Source organism: Nanorana parkeri, unplaced genomic scaffold (assembly GCF_000935625.1).
Source record: "Nanorana parkeri isolate BGI_ZX_2015 unplaced genomic scaffold, ASM93562v1 scaffold1048, whole genome shotgun sequence".
Taxonomy (NCBI): domain Eukaryota; kingdom Metazoa; phylum Chordata; class Amphibia; order Anura; family Dicroglossidae; genus Nanorana; species Nanorana parkeri.
The window spans coordinates 200524-215589 of NW_017307316.1; the positions used below are offsets into that span (position 1 = coordinate 200524).

General features: G+C 45.7%; 1 protein-coding gene across 1 annotated transcript; it reads right to left on the bottom strand.

The window, feature by feature from the left end:
- Positions 1 to 639: 639 nt before the first annotated feature.
- LOC108796057 (probable N-acetyltransferase camello) lies at positions 640 to 1299 on the bottom strand. Its single transcript, XM_018567442.1, has one exon. It carries the CDS (start codon positions 1297 to 1299, stop codon positions 640 to 642), a length of 660 nt encoding a protein of 219 aa, XP_018422944.1.
- Between the last annotated feature and the right edge of the window lie 13767 nt (positions 1300 to 15066).

Consider the following 15066-nt stretch of genomic DNA (forward strand, 5'->3'; position numbering starts at 1 on the left):
CAAAAAATTTGCTTCGTTTTAAATTCGGATTTGTGTTATTTCGTTTTTCGGGATTCGGGTGTGAAAGTCAATTCGGATTCGGAATTCGGACGAAATTTGTTAGCGGTAGTTCGTTCGAACGTTCGTTTCGTTTTCGGTTCTTATTCGTTTCGTTCGTTTGCAGAAAAGTGACATTTGAGGGGGAAAATGTTTTTTTCCTTCTCTAATGTCACTTTGCTCCAACGAACGAAACGAATAAGAAACGAATAAGAACCGAAAACGAAACAAATGTTTAAACTACCGCTACCGAATTTCGGAAACGAAAAATTCTGATTCGTTTGCATTCGTTATGTCTGTAATTCGGAATTCGGATACATCCGAATTTCCGAAAATTCGTCCGAATTTCGATTCAGAACGAAACGAATCGCACATGTCTAGAAAGGTGATCATTTTGTCCTAATTCCATGCATGGTACCAAGGCACCCACTTGGATGAACCTGAAAAGAGGATTCTTGGCCCTTCTAAACCATAATAGTTTTTTGGGGTTGTTCCCGGTGACAAAAAAAAACTTCAGTCACTGGTGTTACATACAGGAAGATGGTAGTTTGAGAAGTCTATAAAAGGTCTGATGCTTAACAAGTACCTTTTTACCATATATTTTTATATGTCATATTTATAGAATAAGAATTTAAAATCTACATATTTTGCCAGTGGGTGTTTCAGAAAAGTTGAATGCTGCCATTTAAATCCCATTCTCTTGTATAACCCATGAGCTGCCTGATGGCCCAACGTTGTCTCCAAGACCACTGCACTGCAACTACGCTCACGAGCATAATCAATGACCGTTCTACATAGTGCTTTGGCGATTCCTCTGCCTCGGTGGCTGTTGGCGACAGACATCCTTCTCAGTTCAATGTGGTTCTCTCCTTCTGGGTGAGCTGATGGGATGGCCACCACCATCCCAACCACTTCTCCTAAGGACTGGGCCACCCAGAAGCAGTAGCCGTCTCTTTGCAGGTAGTATTTCTGGATGTCTAGCATGTCATTGGAGAGGGCATGTCGGACGTAGGACTCGTAGAGGTCTCTAGTGCCAAACCACATGGCGGTGAAGACCAGGAGGAGAACTATGAAAGACAAGGTGATTGAGCCAGTGATCAAAAAGGGCACGAGAAATACGGCCAATAAAAATATCCGGATGTGTGTCAGCGAAAGTCCATGTTTGAATGCCACGCGAGTATGTTCCAATGTTCCCTCCGCAAACAGCTCCCTCACAGTATCGTAATCGGAGTCCTTGTAGAGACGAATGGTGTAGTCCGACATGTTCACTTCTGCGGGTTGAAAACAAAATATATAAATGTGTGTCAGTGCTCTGGACTGTATACTGGAAAATAGATAAATTATCCCCCAGGAAAAAAAAAAGATGCTGCCTAGCCCCCGAAATTTCCAATCCAAAACACTTAGAGAACTATGAGATGAGTGATTTCCACTCACCTCATAGTTCTAGCCGACCTGTGACAATGAGACTGTCACAGGTCGGCTCAGTAGATCGGGAGGTGAGCGAACACATACCGGCGCTCGCTCACCTCTCGATCCTGTCACGGCTCTCTGCCGTGACAGGGAGAAGGGCTGGATTCCCCTCTCCGATCTGCCAGCGCTGACTGGCGGAATGGACGGGGGAGGGGGCGGGTACAGCTGGCTCTGCCTCTAGATAGGCAGAGCCAGCTGTCACTCACGCAGCTGGGCGGATCTCGACGTCGATGTCGGGATCCGCTCCGGCTGCGGCGTCTCAGTATATAGAGAGCTGTAGCTCGTGGTATACTGAGCTTAGGGTAACGGGAGGACGCTAGTTTGTGTCCTCCCGTTACCCTAAGGAGAACTATGGGGAAAAACACTGACCCCATAGTTCTCCTTTAAGTATACAGGAACTTGAAATAGTGTTAGAACCACAAATTGTGTTATAAAGTTGCTGCAGATATGACTCTCACCAGTCAAGATGATGGTAGACACATGGATGAGTCTTTTTTGGAGGCAAGAGGAACCCAGTAAGACTAGATATTACATCATAACCAGTACAAGGAAGAATAAACCCATGAGCTGCCTGATGGCCCAACGTTGTCTCCAAGACCACTGCACTGCAACGTGCACGAGCAAAATCAATGACCATTCTGCATAGTTATTTGGTGACATTAGACAATCACCAAACATAAAACCAGCATCCAATGTCAGAACTACAAATCACAGTATGTTATGAGACTGGTTGTTGCACCTATACCTGTGTAAAAAGCATGCTTACATATTGAGTGTTGGACTGAGCTCAGGTTCCGACTGAAACGAAGTTCCTCCAGAAGCCCATCCGCCCAATCAGCTGTGGACCGGGTTTGGTTCTGACCTGAGCTCATCCCCACTCATTTTCCCAAGCTGGAGTTATTTTTAAACTTGAGCTACTGCTCAAGGCTGTCCATACACCTTGCGATCATCGGACAACACTTTTCGTCCGATGATCGAACTGTCGTACGGCGGCCCCATCCTGCCCTGATTATCGCAAGGTTGGATCAGCGATAATGATTAGAAAGCACCTGGACGAATGATTAGAAAGCACCTGGACGTATTGCGGTGATCGGCCACACGTAGTTTCATTTGCGCATGCGCAGTGTAGATCGCACTAATTTTGACGTACAGAAACGCCACCAACCTCGCGAATATCGTACGATCGACCGACGTTTTCTAACCTGCTGGTTAGTCAAAAGGCGATCTATGCTGTTACACAGTGAGATTTACATTAATGTAGATAAGAATTTATATAGTTATTTCCTTAGATCATTTTCCTATGGATGTTCTTTGGTTAGTTCATACACTGCCATGTAGTGGCCTTTTTTGGTATTAAACATGTTTTTTCTATGTTCCCTTCCCTGATATCAATGACTCATTTCTCATGTGTGTATGCCCCTCCCGTCTCGAGTATAGCACTTCCTGTGTCATGGATGCATCTAACAGGCCACATGTGAAGACATTGTCCTGAATGGTAGACGTCCTAGCATGACCACATAGTCTCTACAATGGTTTGACTCTTGGGCCAGCATTGATAATGACAAAAAGTGAAGTATTTAAATTGTTTTCTTTTCCCTCTTCAAGTATTAGTTTAAGTATTAATCTCCTACGCTTGCAGTTTTTTAAAAATCCCATGCTCATTTTTGCACCTAACGGGTTAACAGCAATGCATGAGGAAAAGAATAAAAACCTCATGAGTTAACCATCCACCAGGATGTGACGAAGCCCTGAAAACAAAGGTGGGGTGAAACGCATCATCCGGTACTGGACTTTAAGCTGACAAACCACCTGCATGTCAGGTGCCTAACTGGATAATTTCAACAGTGCGACCTAAGGATTTATACATCGATAAAATTCAAATGTATCTGGGACTTTCTAATATCCCCATACACATCCAAGGAAACCATCTGAGAACCGTTTGATTCCCTAAGTGGAAACAACAAAGAGGACTAATTGGAACAACCCAACATCGTGTAAGGGTCCCCACACACCTTCCGATTATCGTACGAGAATCGCGGGAAATCCCGCGATCGTACGATGATCGTAAGGTGTGTGGAAGCCGTGCGACCTCTGCTACTGTAAGGTCGCAGGACTTTAAACTTACGGACATGTTTGAAAACCCGCCGAGCATCGTACGATGTTCGGCGGGTTTGTGGCATGTCCGTACGATAACAGCCGCACGGGCCGGTGTGCGCAAGCGCACACTGCCCGTTCGGCATTGCGGTCATCGAAAGCCCGCCCCTCAGGGGGCGTGGCTTGCGATCATCGCAAGTACGATCTGCCTATGCAACATAGGCAGATCGTACGTTTTTTTAAGTACCTTACAACCATCGCAAGACAAAAGTCTTGCGATGGTTGTAAGGTGTGTGCCCAGCCTAACACTCTACCCCCTTCTTATGGAGTTCAATTAGGGATCTCAGGGCACAACCCACTCTGATAAGGAAGTGGTTCAGGCTGGGGACACTGCTATAACCCTCTTAGGTGTGGTGAGGGGGCGCAGCTCCCACAAACATCATATACCACTGAAACAAAAAAAGGAAGTACCAGTGTATTCCAGCATACAAGGTACTCAGTATAGTATACACGAGTGAGGGTTAAGTATAGCTCAGCACAGTCTATATGAGAAACAACGGTATTGAATAGCCTGGAGGTATGTGCACATATATACAATGTAAGTCCTGGTATAAGCAGTTTGCAGGAAGTTGTAATAATAGGTTTGGACCAGCAGATGGCGATACTGTCAAGCTGCACAATAATCACAGTGCCTGTGTTCCTATTACTTGCGGTTTGGAGATGTCTCTTAGCAGTGCAGTCTTGCCAGAATCCTGAGAGGAGGTAAGCAATGGGGATCAGGCTACTTCACTCCTGTGAAGGTTCAGGCTAGTCACCGGCAGATGAGGCAGTTCAGCAGGCAGGTAGGAGAGCAATTGCTCAACGTACAGTCTCCATTGACTGAACGCCGAGCAATTGAATCTCCCTCGCTTTTAACGAGGGAGCCGGCGGCCGTGGGCGGAGCTACACTCGGCGGCCCAGGGAGCGTGACGTCACTCCGTGACGTCTGAGCTGGAGGAGGGGCCGGGATCTGCGGCCCAGACGCTGCTGCTGAGAACGTCCCTGACACATCGAGACACTCTATATTCAGCGAGATGGACTGCACCGGCTAAGCAATCGAGCACCCCGTGAGTACAGTATATTCGGGACTTTACACACTGTTTGGTCTTTTTTCCCCAAGTGTGATTGCAACTCATGGTTATGTGTTTTTCTGATCTACCGGGCTCCCATCGATGTCTCTGAATTTCTAAAAAGATCGATCTTCAATCAAGCATTCTACTTTGAATATGACCTGTTCCCACTTAAGAACTAAGGATATACAAGTGAATATCCAACTAATTATATTACGAAACCTACGAAATCATCATCTCATAAGATGGACTGAAATAAGATACATTAGAATAAGTATCCTAGACATTCGATATAAATCCCTTGAATTATTTTCAACCTATAATCAGTCTAAGCGCTGTTTACTCAAATCATTTGAGGACCAACCGGTATTATATAACACGCTGATCAGCTGGTCCAAGAGTGTGTGTGTGCATACTTGAATGAATGGGTTGTTGCAATAACCAGTTTTTAATTGTGTCGGGTGTGTTGGTTTATATGGTGCATCTGGTTCATTCCAAGAACATTTGTTTAATAAATTACTATTTTTGTACTTCATATTGACTCTCCGACCCTCTTTATCAGCCGCACTTTGTTTTAACCTCTCTTGGTTAAGCACATTTTTGTGATTACACATGTAATCTGCATTGCACGCTAAAGAAAGTATCATCTTTTGACCGCATAAATACCGCAATCATTCATCTGCTGTATCCTGTTGTCCAGAATAAAGCAACCTTTGTGGATGAAAAGGTATTGGTGAGTTCAGCTATCTGATAAGGATTGCCCTCAGTGATGGTGTCTGCTTATACAGGCCCGACATAGAGGTCTCAGCAAGGGATAAGTCGCTATCACAACAATCGGAGTCAGAATACGACCCATTGTACAGTAGTTGCGGTTGTAAACTGCCCATCAACCTTACGGATATGGGACGAAAACGCGATTGCATACAAAAATCGTCCGATATTTGTAAGGTGTATGGGCACCTTAACTGCAGTTTTGATCTACTGGAATGCAGAACCAATGATCAGTTCTGCTTCGTTTTGGCTCAGAAAAGGCAAATTGTGTCTTGATCAAAAATGCATTGGAACCCTTTGGTATAACCACAGGAAGTCAAATCACACTCCTAGCTGTGGGTACCACACCCCTTATAGCTACATAAACACAGGAATAAGGTAAAGTGCAGTTTTAATGGTAGGCTGTATTTCAAAATCACTATGAAGATAAAACAGGGCACTTTATACATTTTAAAACAGCATACGCATACCGTATGCACATGGAGCTAAACATAAAACAATGTTCATGAAATATGGTTTAAACACCCAAATATTGGCATCTCCCCGTAGAGGTTGAAACTTTAGGGAGTTGCACTTAAAGGAGAACTATGAGGCGAGTGCTTTTCACTCACCTCATAGTTCTAGCCGACCTGTGACAATGAGACTGTCACAGGTCGCCTCAGTAGATCGGGAGGTGAGTGAACACATACCGGCGTTCGCTCACCTCTTGATCCTGTCACGGCTCTCTGCCATGACAGGGAAGGGGCTGGATTTCCCTCTCCCCGCTCCGATCCACCAAACGCTGACTGGCGGAACGGACGGGGGAGGGGGCGGTTACAGCTAGCTCTGCCTTCTAGATAGGCAGAGCCAGCTGTCAGTCACGCAGCTGGGCGGATCCCGGCACAATTGTCAGGATCCGCTTCAGCTGCGGCGTCTCAGTATACCGCGAGCTACAGCTCGTGGTATACTGAGCCTAGGGTGACGGGAGGACGCTAGTTTGTGTCTTCCCGTTACCCTAAGGAGAACTATGGGGAAAAGCCCTAACCCTATAGTTCTCCTTTAAACAATTGTATGTTTTTTAATATACTGTAAGAATCTATATTAAAAGCACATTTAAGTTGCCAAAGCTGGAGAGGGGCTTTTTAGCTTCCACCACAGACCTTCAAATAAGTTTAAATTAAATTTACAATTTTATATCAATTAACATAATTTAAAAGGTAATTCATGTCACGCGTGCACACTACTCCACAAGCGGCCACATGACTTATTGCAGTGGTAAGGAGGGTTGAAAAATCACCATTTGTCTTCACTAGACTGGGAAATAAAGGTCCCACTTACACGCCACCCACTGTGTCTAATCTACAGATTGCTGCCACCAAACCTGGTTAAACATTAAATTCCTAATTTAGTATATAATACCCAGAATAACTTCCAAAGATCCCAGAACCTAAATTTAGAATGTGTATAAGACATGGAATAATTAAAAGAACCTCCTCGGGAACAGATATGGTTCTTATACCAGACGAAGGCAGGAACTTAAAAAATGAATGCTTTATCATGAAGGAAAAGTAATCCCAGTGCAGATATTTACAATTAGATGTTATATAAGACCGTTCCACAGAACAAACAGATCCAAAATAAAAAAAGGAGAAAACTGATAGAAATCCTACTTACAGAAGCACTCTATTCTATCCCGGGGGGCTGCCGGCAAGGAAAATGGCCACTTACTACAAAATTAGATTTTGGCCCCAAGTAAGCACACTTTGGTTACCATTGCAACATATGTGCGTCCCAGCTCAGGTTGCAGTCCAGCCTCTGGGATGAACAGTGTGGGGGAAGCAGGGGTGGCTAAGAGATAAGGACCTGAAGCCCCCACCTATTTCACACCTGGTAGAGGAGTTTTTCATCGGACAGAACCCGTATATATGACAAAAAGGTTAATATTTCTGGATATCTCTAGATTCATACACAGCAAAATTGCCTCTCTCCATAGACATCTCATATGTGTAGGCTGAGACCCTCCAGAACCAACTTTTGTTTCTCTCTTAAACGATTTAAGATACCCCAACCTTGTCTGGTGTCATTCTACTGGGAATAACGAGGGCACCTGGAATATATATATATATATATATACTGGGCCCCTTATCCCTGGATCCATATGTAATCTTTTATATGTGAGTTTTAATATAAGGAGGCTGGGTTTGTGCTTATTTTGTTTGTGAGAGGGCCCTTAGAAGGCTCAATTCTTGGTGCCTCCCTGGCTAGGAGAGGTGTGAAAAAATGGCCCAGGCCAAAAGGAATCCCCACCCAACACTAAGATGCTAATTGTGTTATATAAACCTCATTTACACTTTACAGCCTCTGTCATCTATCACTGAAGGCATTAGCCCTTGTCATTACCTCATCTTGCCACTTCTGCTGGAAGGTTAAGTCACTACTACCCCCAATCACACTGATTAACAACATATTTACAATAACTCATAGCGTCATGTCCACTGGACCTGACAATCCATAAAACCAATTTCATTCCTTATTCAAAGACTGGCCTCTCTTAAATCCACATTTTGATGTCCCATACGGGGCACTGAACTAATAATACGCAATATTCATATGATTGTTGATGCGTAGAAGATTCATTCAGTTACTGTACACTCTTACTCAGGAGGATTTAAGCAGTCTGCTAAAATGTTTAAAGGAGAACTATGGGGTTAGGGCTTTTCCCCATAGTTCTCCTAGGGGTAACGGGAGGACACAAACTAGCGTCCTCCCGTCACCCAAAGCTCAGTATATAGAGAGCTACAGCTCGCGGTATACTGAGACGGCGCAACGGATCCCTACAAGTATGCCTGGATCCACCCAGCTGCGTGAGTGACAGCTGGCTCTGCCTATCTAGAGGCAGAGCCAGCTGTACCAGCCCCCTCCCCCATCCATTCCGCCCTGGAGGATCGGACAGGGGAGAATCCCTGTAGGGAGCCGTGAGTGACAGTTACAGCTCTCTGCAGGGATAGATCGAGAAGTGAGCGAGTGACGGTATGTGTACGCACACTTCACGATCTACTGAGCCGACCTGTGACAGTTTTATTGTCACAGGTCGGCTAGAACTATGAGGATCAGTGAAAATCACTCACATCATAGTTCTCCTTTTAATATACATGTGCATGCTTAAATCATAACCAAACAACCCAGGCATACTGGATTGTAATGTAAAGGCTTACAAACAGAGACCAATAGGATGAAGGTGGAAAATTGTAATACTCAATGGTAATGCATCTTCATGGCAGCTCACAAAGGGTTAATGTCCTGTCCCTATATATCCGCATAGGACCAGCCATCTAAAGTTTTTTTTACCCCTCCTCCTGGATACATTTTTGGTGACAATCACGAGCCATGAAGGGGGGCACATATTTGTGTGCTGCCATGAAGATGTACCAGGAAATGAAAATTACCGGTAGGTGAGTATTAGAATTTTCCGTTTTCCTGGTACATCATGGCAGCACACAAAGGGATATAGCAATCACCACAGGGAGGGGAGTTCATCAGAAAAAGTGAGGCAGGGGTTCCTGCACGAAGAATATTTCTTCCACAGGATGCGGTGGTTAGGGCCGCAGGATCCACCTTGTAATGATTAGTGATGGTGGCCCTTGATGACCATGTTGCCGCTTTACAGATTGTCTCGGCTGACACTTTAGAAAATGCTGCCCAAGACGTCGCTACCCCTCTTGTAGAATGTGCTAAGACTTCTATTGGAGCGGGAATTCCCATGATGGAATATGCTTTCTTGATGGCTTTGACAAGCCACAAAGCTATCATTCTGATGCCATTTGGCCCTATAAGAACTCAATATCCAGTAATATTCTGTGCATTTAGGAATACATCCAGATGTTTGTTTTTTTTTAAACGACTAACTGAGCCAGCTAGAACTATCTCCTGGGGGAGTCTATTTCACATTTTCACAGCTCTAACTGTGAATAATCCTTTCCGTATGCAAAGGTTAAACCCTTTGTCCTCGTTATATTGAAGTTAAAAAGCAAAGTACATTTATATTGGAGTTGATGGTAGTTTTTTTTTTTATATATATATATACGAAATTCAGATCCGGAATCCGTTAACTAAATTCGTATTTTGGATAAAAAAACAACTACCACATCGACTCCAATATTAACAAAGGTATTTTTGCTTTTTAACTTCATCATAACGAATGTTCGTAAAGTTACGAAAATGTGCCGAAACTAACGAAAATTCATATTTCGTACGAAATTACGAAATACGAAATAACGGATATTCCGAAACGGAACACATTTTTTGACGGCGCACAAGTCTACTTTCCAGCTCCCTCGTCAACTCCACCTCCTCGTCGTCACGCTCGCCTCCGGGACTTCTCTAGAGTCTCTCCCAGAAAGCAAGCAATTGAGCTGCGAGTTTGAAAATGACTTGCTAAACTATTGCAGACTTGCCGAGCTTCACCATTTTGTTGCACAATTACAGCAAGTCTGCATTGCAAGTCTCCAGACCGGCGAGCTTGCAGAGCTCTTGCTAAGACCTGCGGGACTCTTGCTGTAGACTTGCCGAGCAGATTTGCTACAAATTCAGCAAGTTAGCAAGAATTAAAATGTTACCCTGCCACAAGTTTGTAGCAAGTTATCCTCACTATCTGGGCTACCATCCTCTGGAACGCTCTACCCCCAACCTGTCAGTCTACTGTATCGCCCAATCTGACTGCCTTTTAGGCGATCCCTAAAGACTTATCTCGTCTGGGAAGCCTTTCCCACCTCAACCTGACCACTCAACCATCACGTTCTCAAACAATTCATCCCCACACAGCTCCCTCCTCATGCATCACTTCCCCCTCCCTTTTAGATTGTAAGCCCTCAGGGGCAGGGCCCTTCTCACTATCTCTATAATGTCTCCCTTATATTGTAAAGCGCTGCGCACTGTTGGCGCTATATAATTCCTGAATAATATTAATCAGTTACTGATCTCTCATCTGTTAGTATAATGATTGGAATGAAAAGTGAATTTGTCTTAACTTACTGTGCGAAACGTGTGCCAGTTTGAAGGTATAAGAATATTCTAACCAATGTGATGCGTCTACAGTGTGGCTTTCATTACAAAACACATTGGCCTTTTAGGCTCTCAGAATCCCAGAGACAGAACCCACCACCCCGACCAATGCATCCTGGCATTTGTAGTTCCACCTACAAGATATGCCGGGATTTCTAGTACTGCACAAGCTGAGACTAGTAATCCCTCTTGATCAAGGCATGCTGGAATTTGCAGTTCCATCCCCAGGGCATGCAGGGATTTTTAATACTGCACAAGCTAAAACTGGTAATCCCTCTCCACCAAGGCATGGTGGAATTTCTAGCACTGCACACGCTGAGGCTTGTAGTTCCCCCAGCAAATTGCCCAGACCTTTCTTCTTCCACCCCCTCCCAAGTCATAGAGATGATTGTATCACTGGTCACGGCTGGATTTGTATTTTACCCTTCCCCTGAAATTAGTATGGACTTTGTACCTTCCCAATGTCTGACTATAGAAACATGTTGGGTATAATATTTCTTCCTCCTTTTCCTCTAGAGACAGACTAGGAGTAGTGGTACCTGTTCTCCCCCCATGGTAGTTCTTCACCCCTTCTCTAAAGACATGTTGGGGGTTAGAGTTCCTCCTGATCCACAGCTGAGACTTCAGCACGCTACATACCTGTTCCCGGTCAGAGGATGGCAATGACAGTTTAGACTTTGTTCCCAGTAGATGTTCTATTGACTTTTCCACAAAGAAATTCACTCCGGTATCTGGTTTGTCAGGCTCCTCCCAGACATTTTAGGTTTGTCTGTGTATACGCTTACACTGTGCAGTATACATAGTACAAGGATGTGTGTTGGGTCTACTTTCCCCCGGCTATGTAATGTTATGTCTATAGTGTGGACACGTTTCCAGGTCCTGCACATTTCCTGATCACTCTCACCTACGTGTGCGCTCTCTACGGTCATGTGACCTCATTGTATCCTATAGGGGAGCTGAGGGAGTGTAACCTTCTAGCTATTAACCCCTCTGCTGCCATTGTCCTGCTCGCAAGCTCCATCAGCATTTTCATGTTGCTGCAACAGTTTTTTTTTTAATTATAGACCTCAAGAAACATATTAGCTAATGGCATTCATCGACTCCTTTATTCTAAAACCTTCAGTAAATAGACTTCAAATATGTGATTTCCCTCTACTATTCTGTATGAATTGTGTATCTTAATTGGCTTTCGAGGGTTTTCTCCATTTAGTGATATGAAAGAGATAAAACCAGGTCCATAAAGGCTAAAACAAAATCAGCATTTTAGTGAAATAGTGGAAAAACTCTCAGTATTTGGTTTATAGTAAATCCTAACCTGAACATGATGCGTTTAAATAAGTTTATATATCAAAATACAGTGCTATATACCCCCATAAAAATATGTAAAACTTTCTCTCTATACAGTGGTACATCGGTTCACGAACGATTCTGTTCGCGAACAGGAAATTCGGCACAATGTTACCTCCGCTCGCGAACTCTGCATCAGGTGACGGAACACGATCGCGGGCATGTTCTGCGATCTGACACGTGGCTTCCTGTACTCGATATTGCGGTTGCAGACAGAGCTGTGCACACTTGAAGCTTTTACTGTACAGTATGAATACAATAATACTGTACAGTAATGAAATCTATGGGGCAACGCCCAACCCATAGAGGGAGCCGGCCACGTCACCGGTCGTCATTGTAGTGGCGGGACAACGCTGCAGACGCCAGCTCATGTTGATGCCCAAACACGGCCCACACTAGTCTCAAATAACGAACTAAGTGTGCATAGGCAATGGTGGACAAGATGCATACGTAAGACAACTACAGCACTGCAGGAGGGCAGCGGTGAGCAGGGACACAGGGTTAGTTGGATAGACAAAAAAACACAAGAACAATGTACAGCGCTCTCGAAAGGATCCTGGGTGTGGTGAGTGGGGTGTGCGGTATTCTGCTCTAGGAAACAGAAGGAGAATGCCTGTAGAAACGGTAATGGAGCGCAATGACCATATGGTTACATGGTGTGTGGAGACTGTCAGTCTCTAAGTGAGTAACAAAATAACACATAAGGGCGCAAAAACAATGAGGAACTAACTAGGCAGAACATGACAGGAAGAATGCTATTAAACACTTACATATAGGTCTGAGGACCAGAGGAGGGGCGGCCTGTGTGGAGTATCGGGATGCTCGTGGTGTGTGCCCGATCTGGCTGGTCAGCTGCCTGAAGATGTTCGTCCACAGGGAGGGAGGAAAGAACTGTAAACGAGGAGAGGGGAAGCAGAGCGGGGACCCTGTCCGTGTCACCGCTATATGGGTAAAAGATCTGAGCGGTGTGAAAGAGACTTGGCGGTGTTGAATCAGGCTGGGCTGCTGTGGCCACGGCTATGTATGTCAGTACTCGGTCTCTGTCAGATCGGACTGGAGCGGTGTGCGGGAGCCGGTGTACGTGGATGCCGACAGGCGGCGGGCAATCGGGTCCGTAATAATGGTGGGATGGAGATGGTTGGGGGAGAGAGAGAGCGCAACGCGTTTCGAGGGGGTCCTCTTTCTCAAGCTCTAAGAAAAAAGCATGTTACGTTGGCGGGAGACCTGCTGGGTTTAAAAATGACAGGTGGGCGGAGCTGGAAACAGTGAACGGTGAATCAGGGGAAATCCCTGACGTGTCTTAGTCGTTGTGGGAATGCCCTCCTCGCATAGCTGTGTTAGGGTAAATGCATTGGTGTATATACACGGAGTGGCCAGATTATTATGACCACCTGACGTTTGTAGGCAAATTAGCTATAATTTGGCGCTGAAGTTGCTAGAGGGCCAGACCATTATAAATAGGGAAGCGGGTTGGTTACCACGACAGTAGAAGTGATTTGTTTCTGAAGATACGGGGAAACAACGCGATTTAACAGCCTTTGAACGTGGGATGATTGTTGGCGCTCGGAGCCATGGAGCGAGTATCAGCAAAACAGCAGAATTAGTTAAATGTTCAAGAGCAGCTGTTGTTAAAGTGTTTAAAGACCGGACTGTCAGCCGAAAATCTGGGTCTGAACGTGCGAATTGTGGCCGTCAGCGACTAGTCAATGTTAGGGCAGAACGGGGGAGGGGCAAGACTGGTACAAGACAACAGAAGGGCAACAGTGCCGTGTCAGATTCCTCGCATCACCTTTCAACATCTCGTGGAGTCACGAGGCGGCCCAACGAAGTACTGATGGGGTGGTCATAATAATCTGGCCACTCAGTATGTATGTGTATATATATGTATATGTGTATATATATGTATATATATATGTATATGTGTATACAGTGGGGCAAAAAAGTATTTAGTCAGCCACCAATTGTGCAAGTTCTCCCACTTAAAAAGATGAGAGAGGCCTGTAATTGGCATCATAGGTAGACCTCAACTATGAAGTGTATATATATATGTGTATATGTGTGTGTGTATATATGACTTGGAGCTAGAAGACGTGAACTCGCCCGGCCTCAAACCCATAGAACGCTAGGTAAATTGCCGCTTTCAACGTTATGCTTTGCATCATACCGAACGGTGAACCGTCCATTATGGTGGACATGTCCCTAAACAGGTGGCTGGATATGGGTAACCTAAGGCTATCTGATTGTACGCCTTCTTTCTGGATGCCTTTGAGAATGGCCCGGACAGGATGTGCCGCGAACAGGAGGGACAAAATGCGCCGGCGTGATATTAGGAGGGGTTGATGCCTATACCTGAGTTGAGGGGCCCCATGCGCTAGCAGAACTGGAGGCAACCGCAGGAGTGCCGGGAGCGTCCGGTGCTGCCACTGCCGAAACTGCCACAACCTGTCTCTCCAAAGTCTCTGTCCTGTGCTGGAGTTCGTGAAGAGATGTTGAAATGATGTTCAACGTGGAATGGATCTGTGTCAGCGATGTAACCACGGTCTCCATGGATACTTGCTGCGAGACCCCACTAGCGGCCGCCGTGGGAAACAGCAGTCTGAATAACTCGGCCTTTCTTGCAGTGGATGAAAAGGGGATGCCCCTCTTCTGAAGCTCCAGTACGAGCTTGGGGATAGTCCACGCTCTAATGGAAGGGGCGCTTCCATGTTCGGAACCCCTGGCCGGCGTAGTCGGTAATGATGCCACCTCTAAGCTCTCAGAGACGTGAGACATGTCACGTCCCCCCCTGCGCCCGCCCCCCCCCCCCCCCCTGGAACGAGTGTCCTGTCCAGGGAACCCGGTTGTGATGGGACGTAACATGGCAACCTACCACCCATCGTGGTACCTGGCGAACGCCTTCAGCCCCGGTGCCCTCCCTGCCGACTTGGTGCCTGCCTGAGGTCCGCCGGCCCGTGCAAATACGGTGGGACATCCGTGCCTGACACCCAAGATTCCCAACGTGCGTGTGGTCAGCAGGTGCTAGCTGTATGGCGGCCCCCCCTTTCCATGCGTGGTGCTACCATGCCGGCCGCATCTAGCGCACCCAACCCGCCCTCAGTCGGGTCCCTGCCAATGCTTATAAGACGAAGGTACTGTCCTGTTGGTATTCCCTGTTTTAGGGGTTCTGGGTGATTGCTCCTAGCATGGAGAACTTGTATTT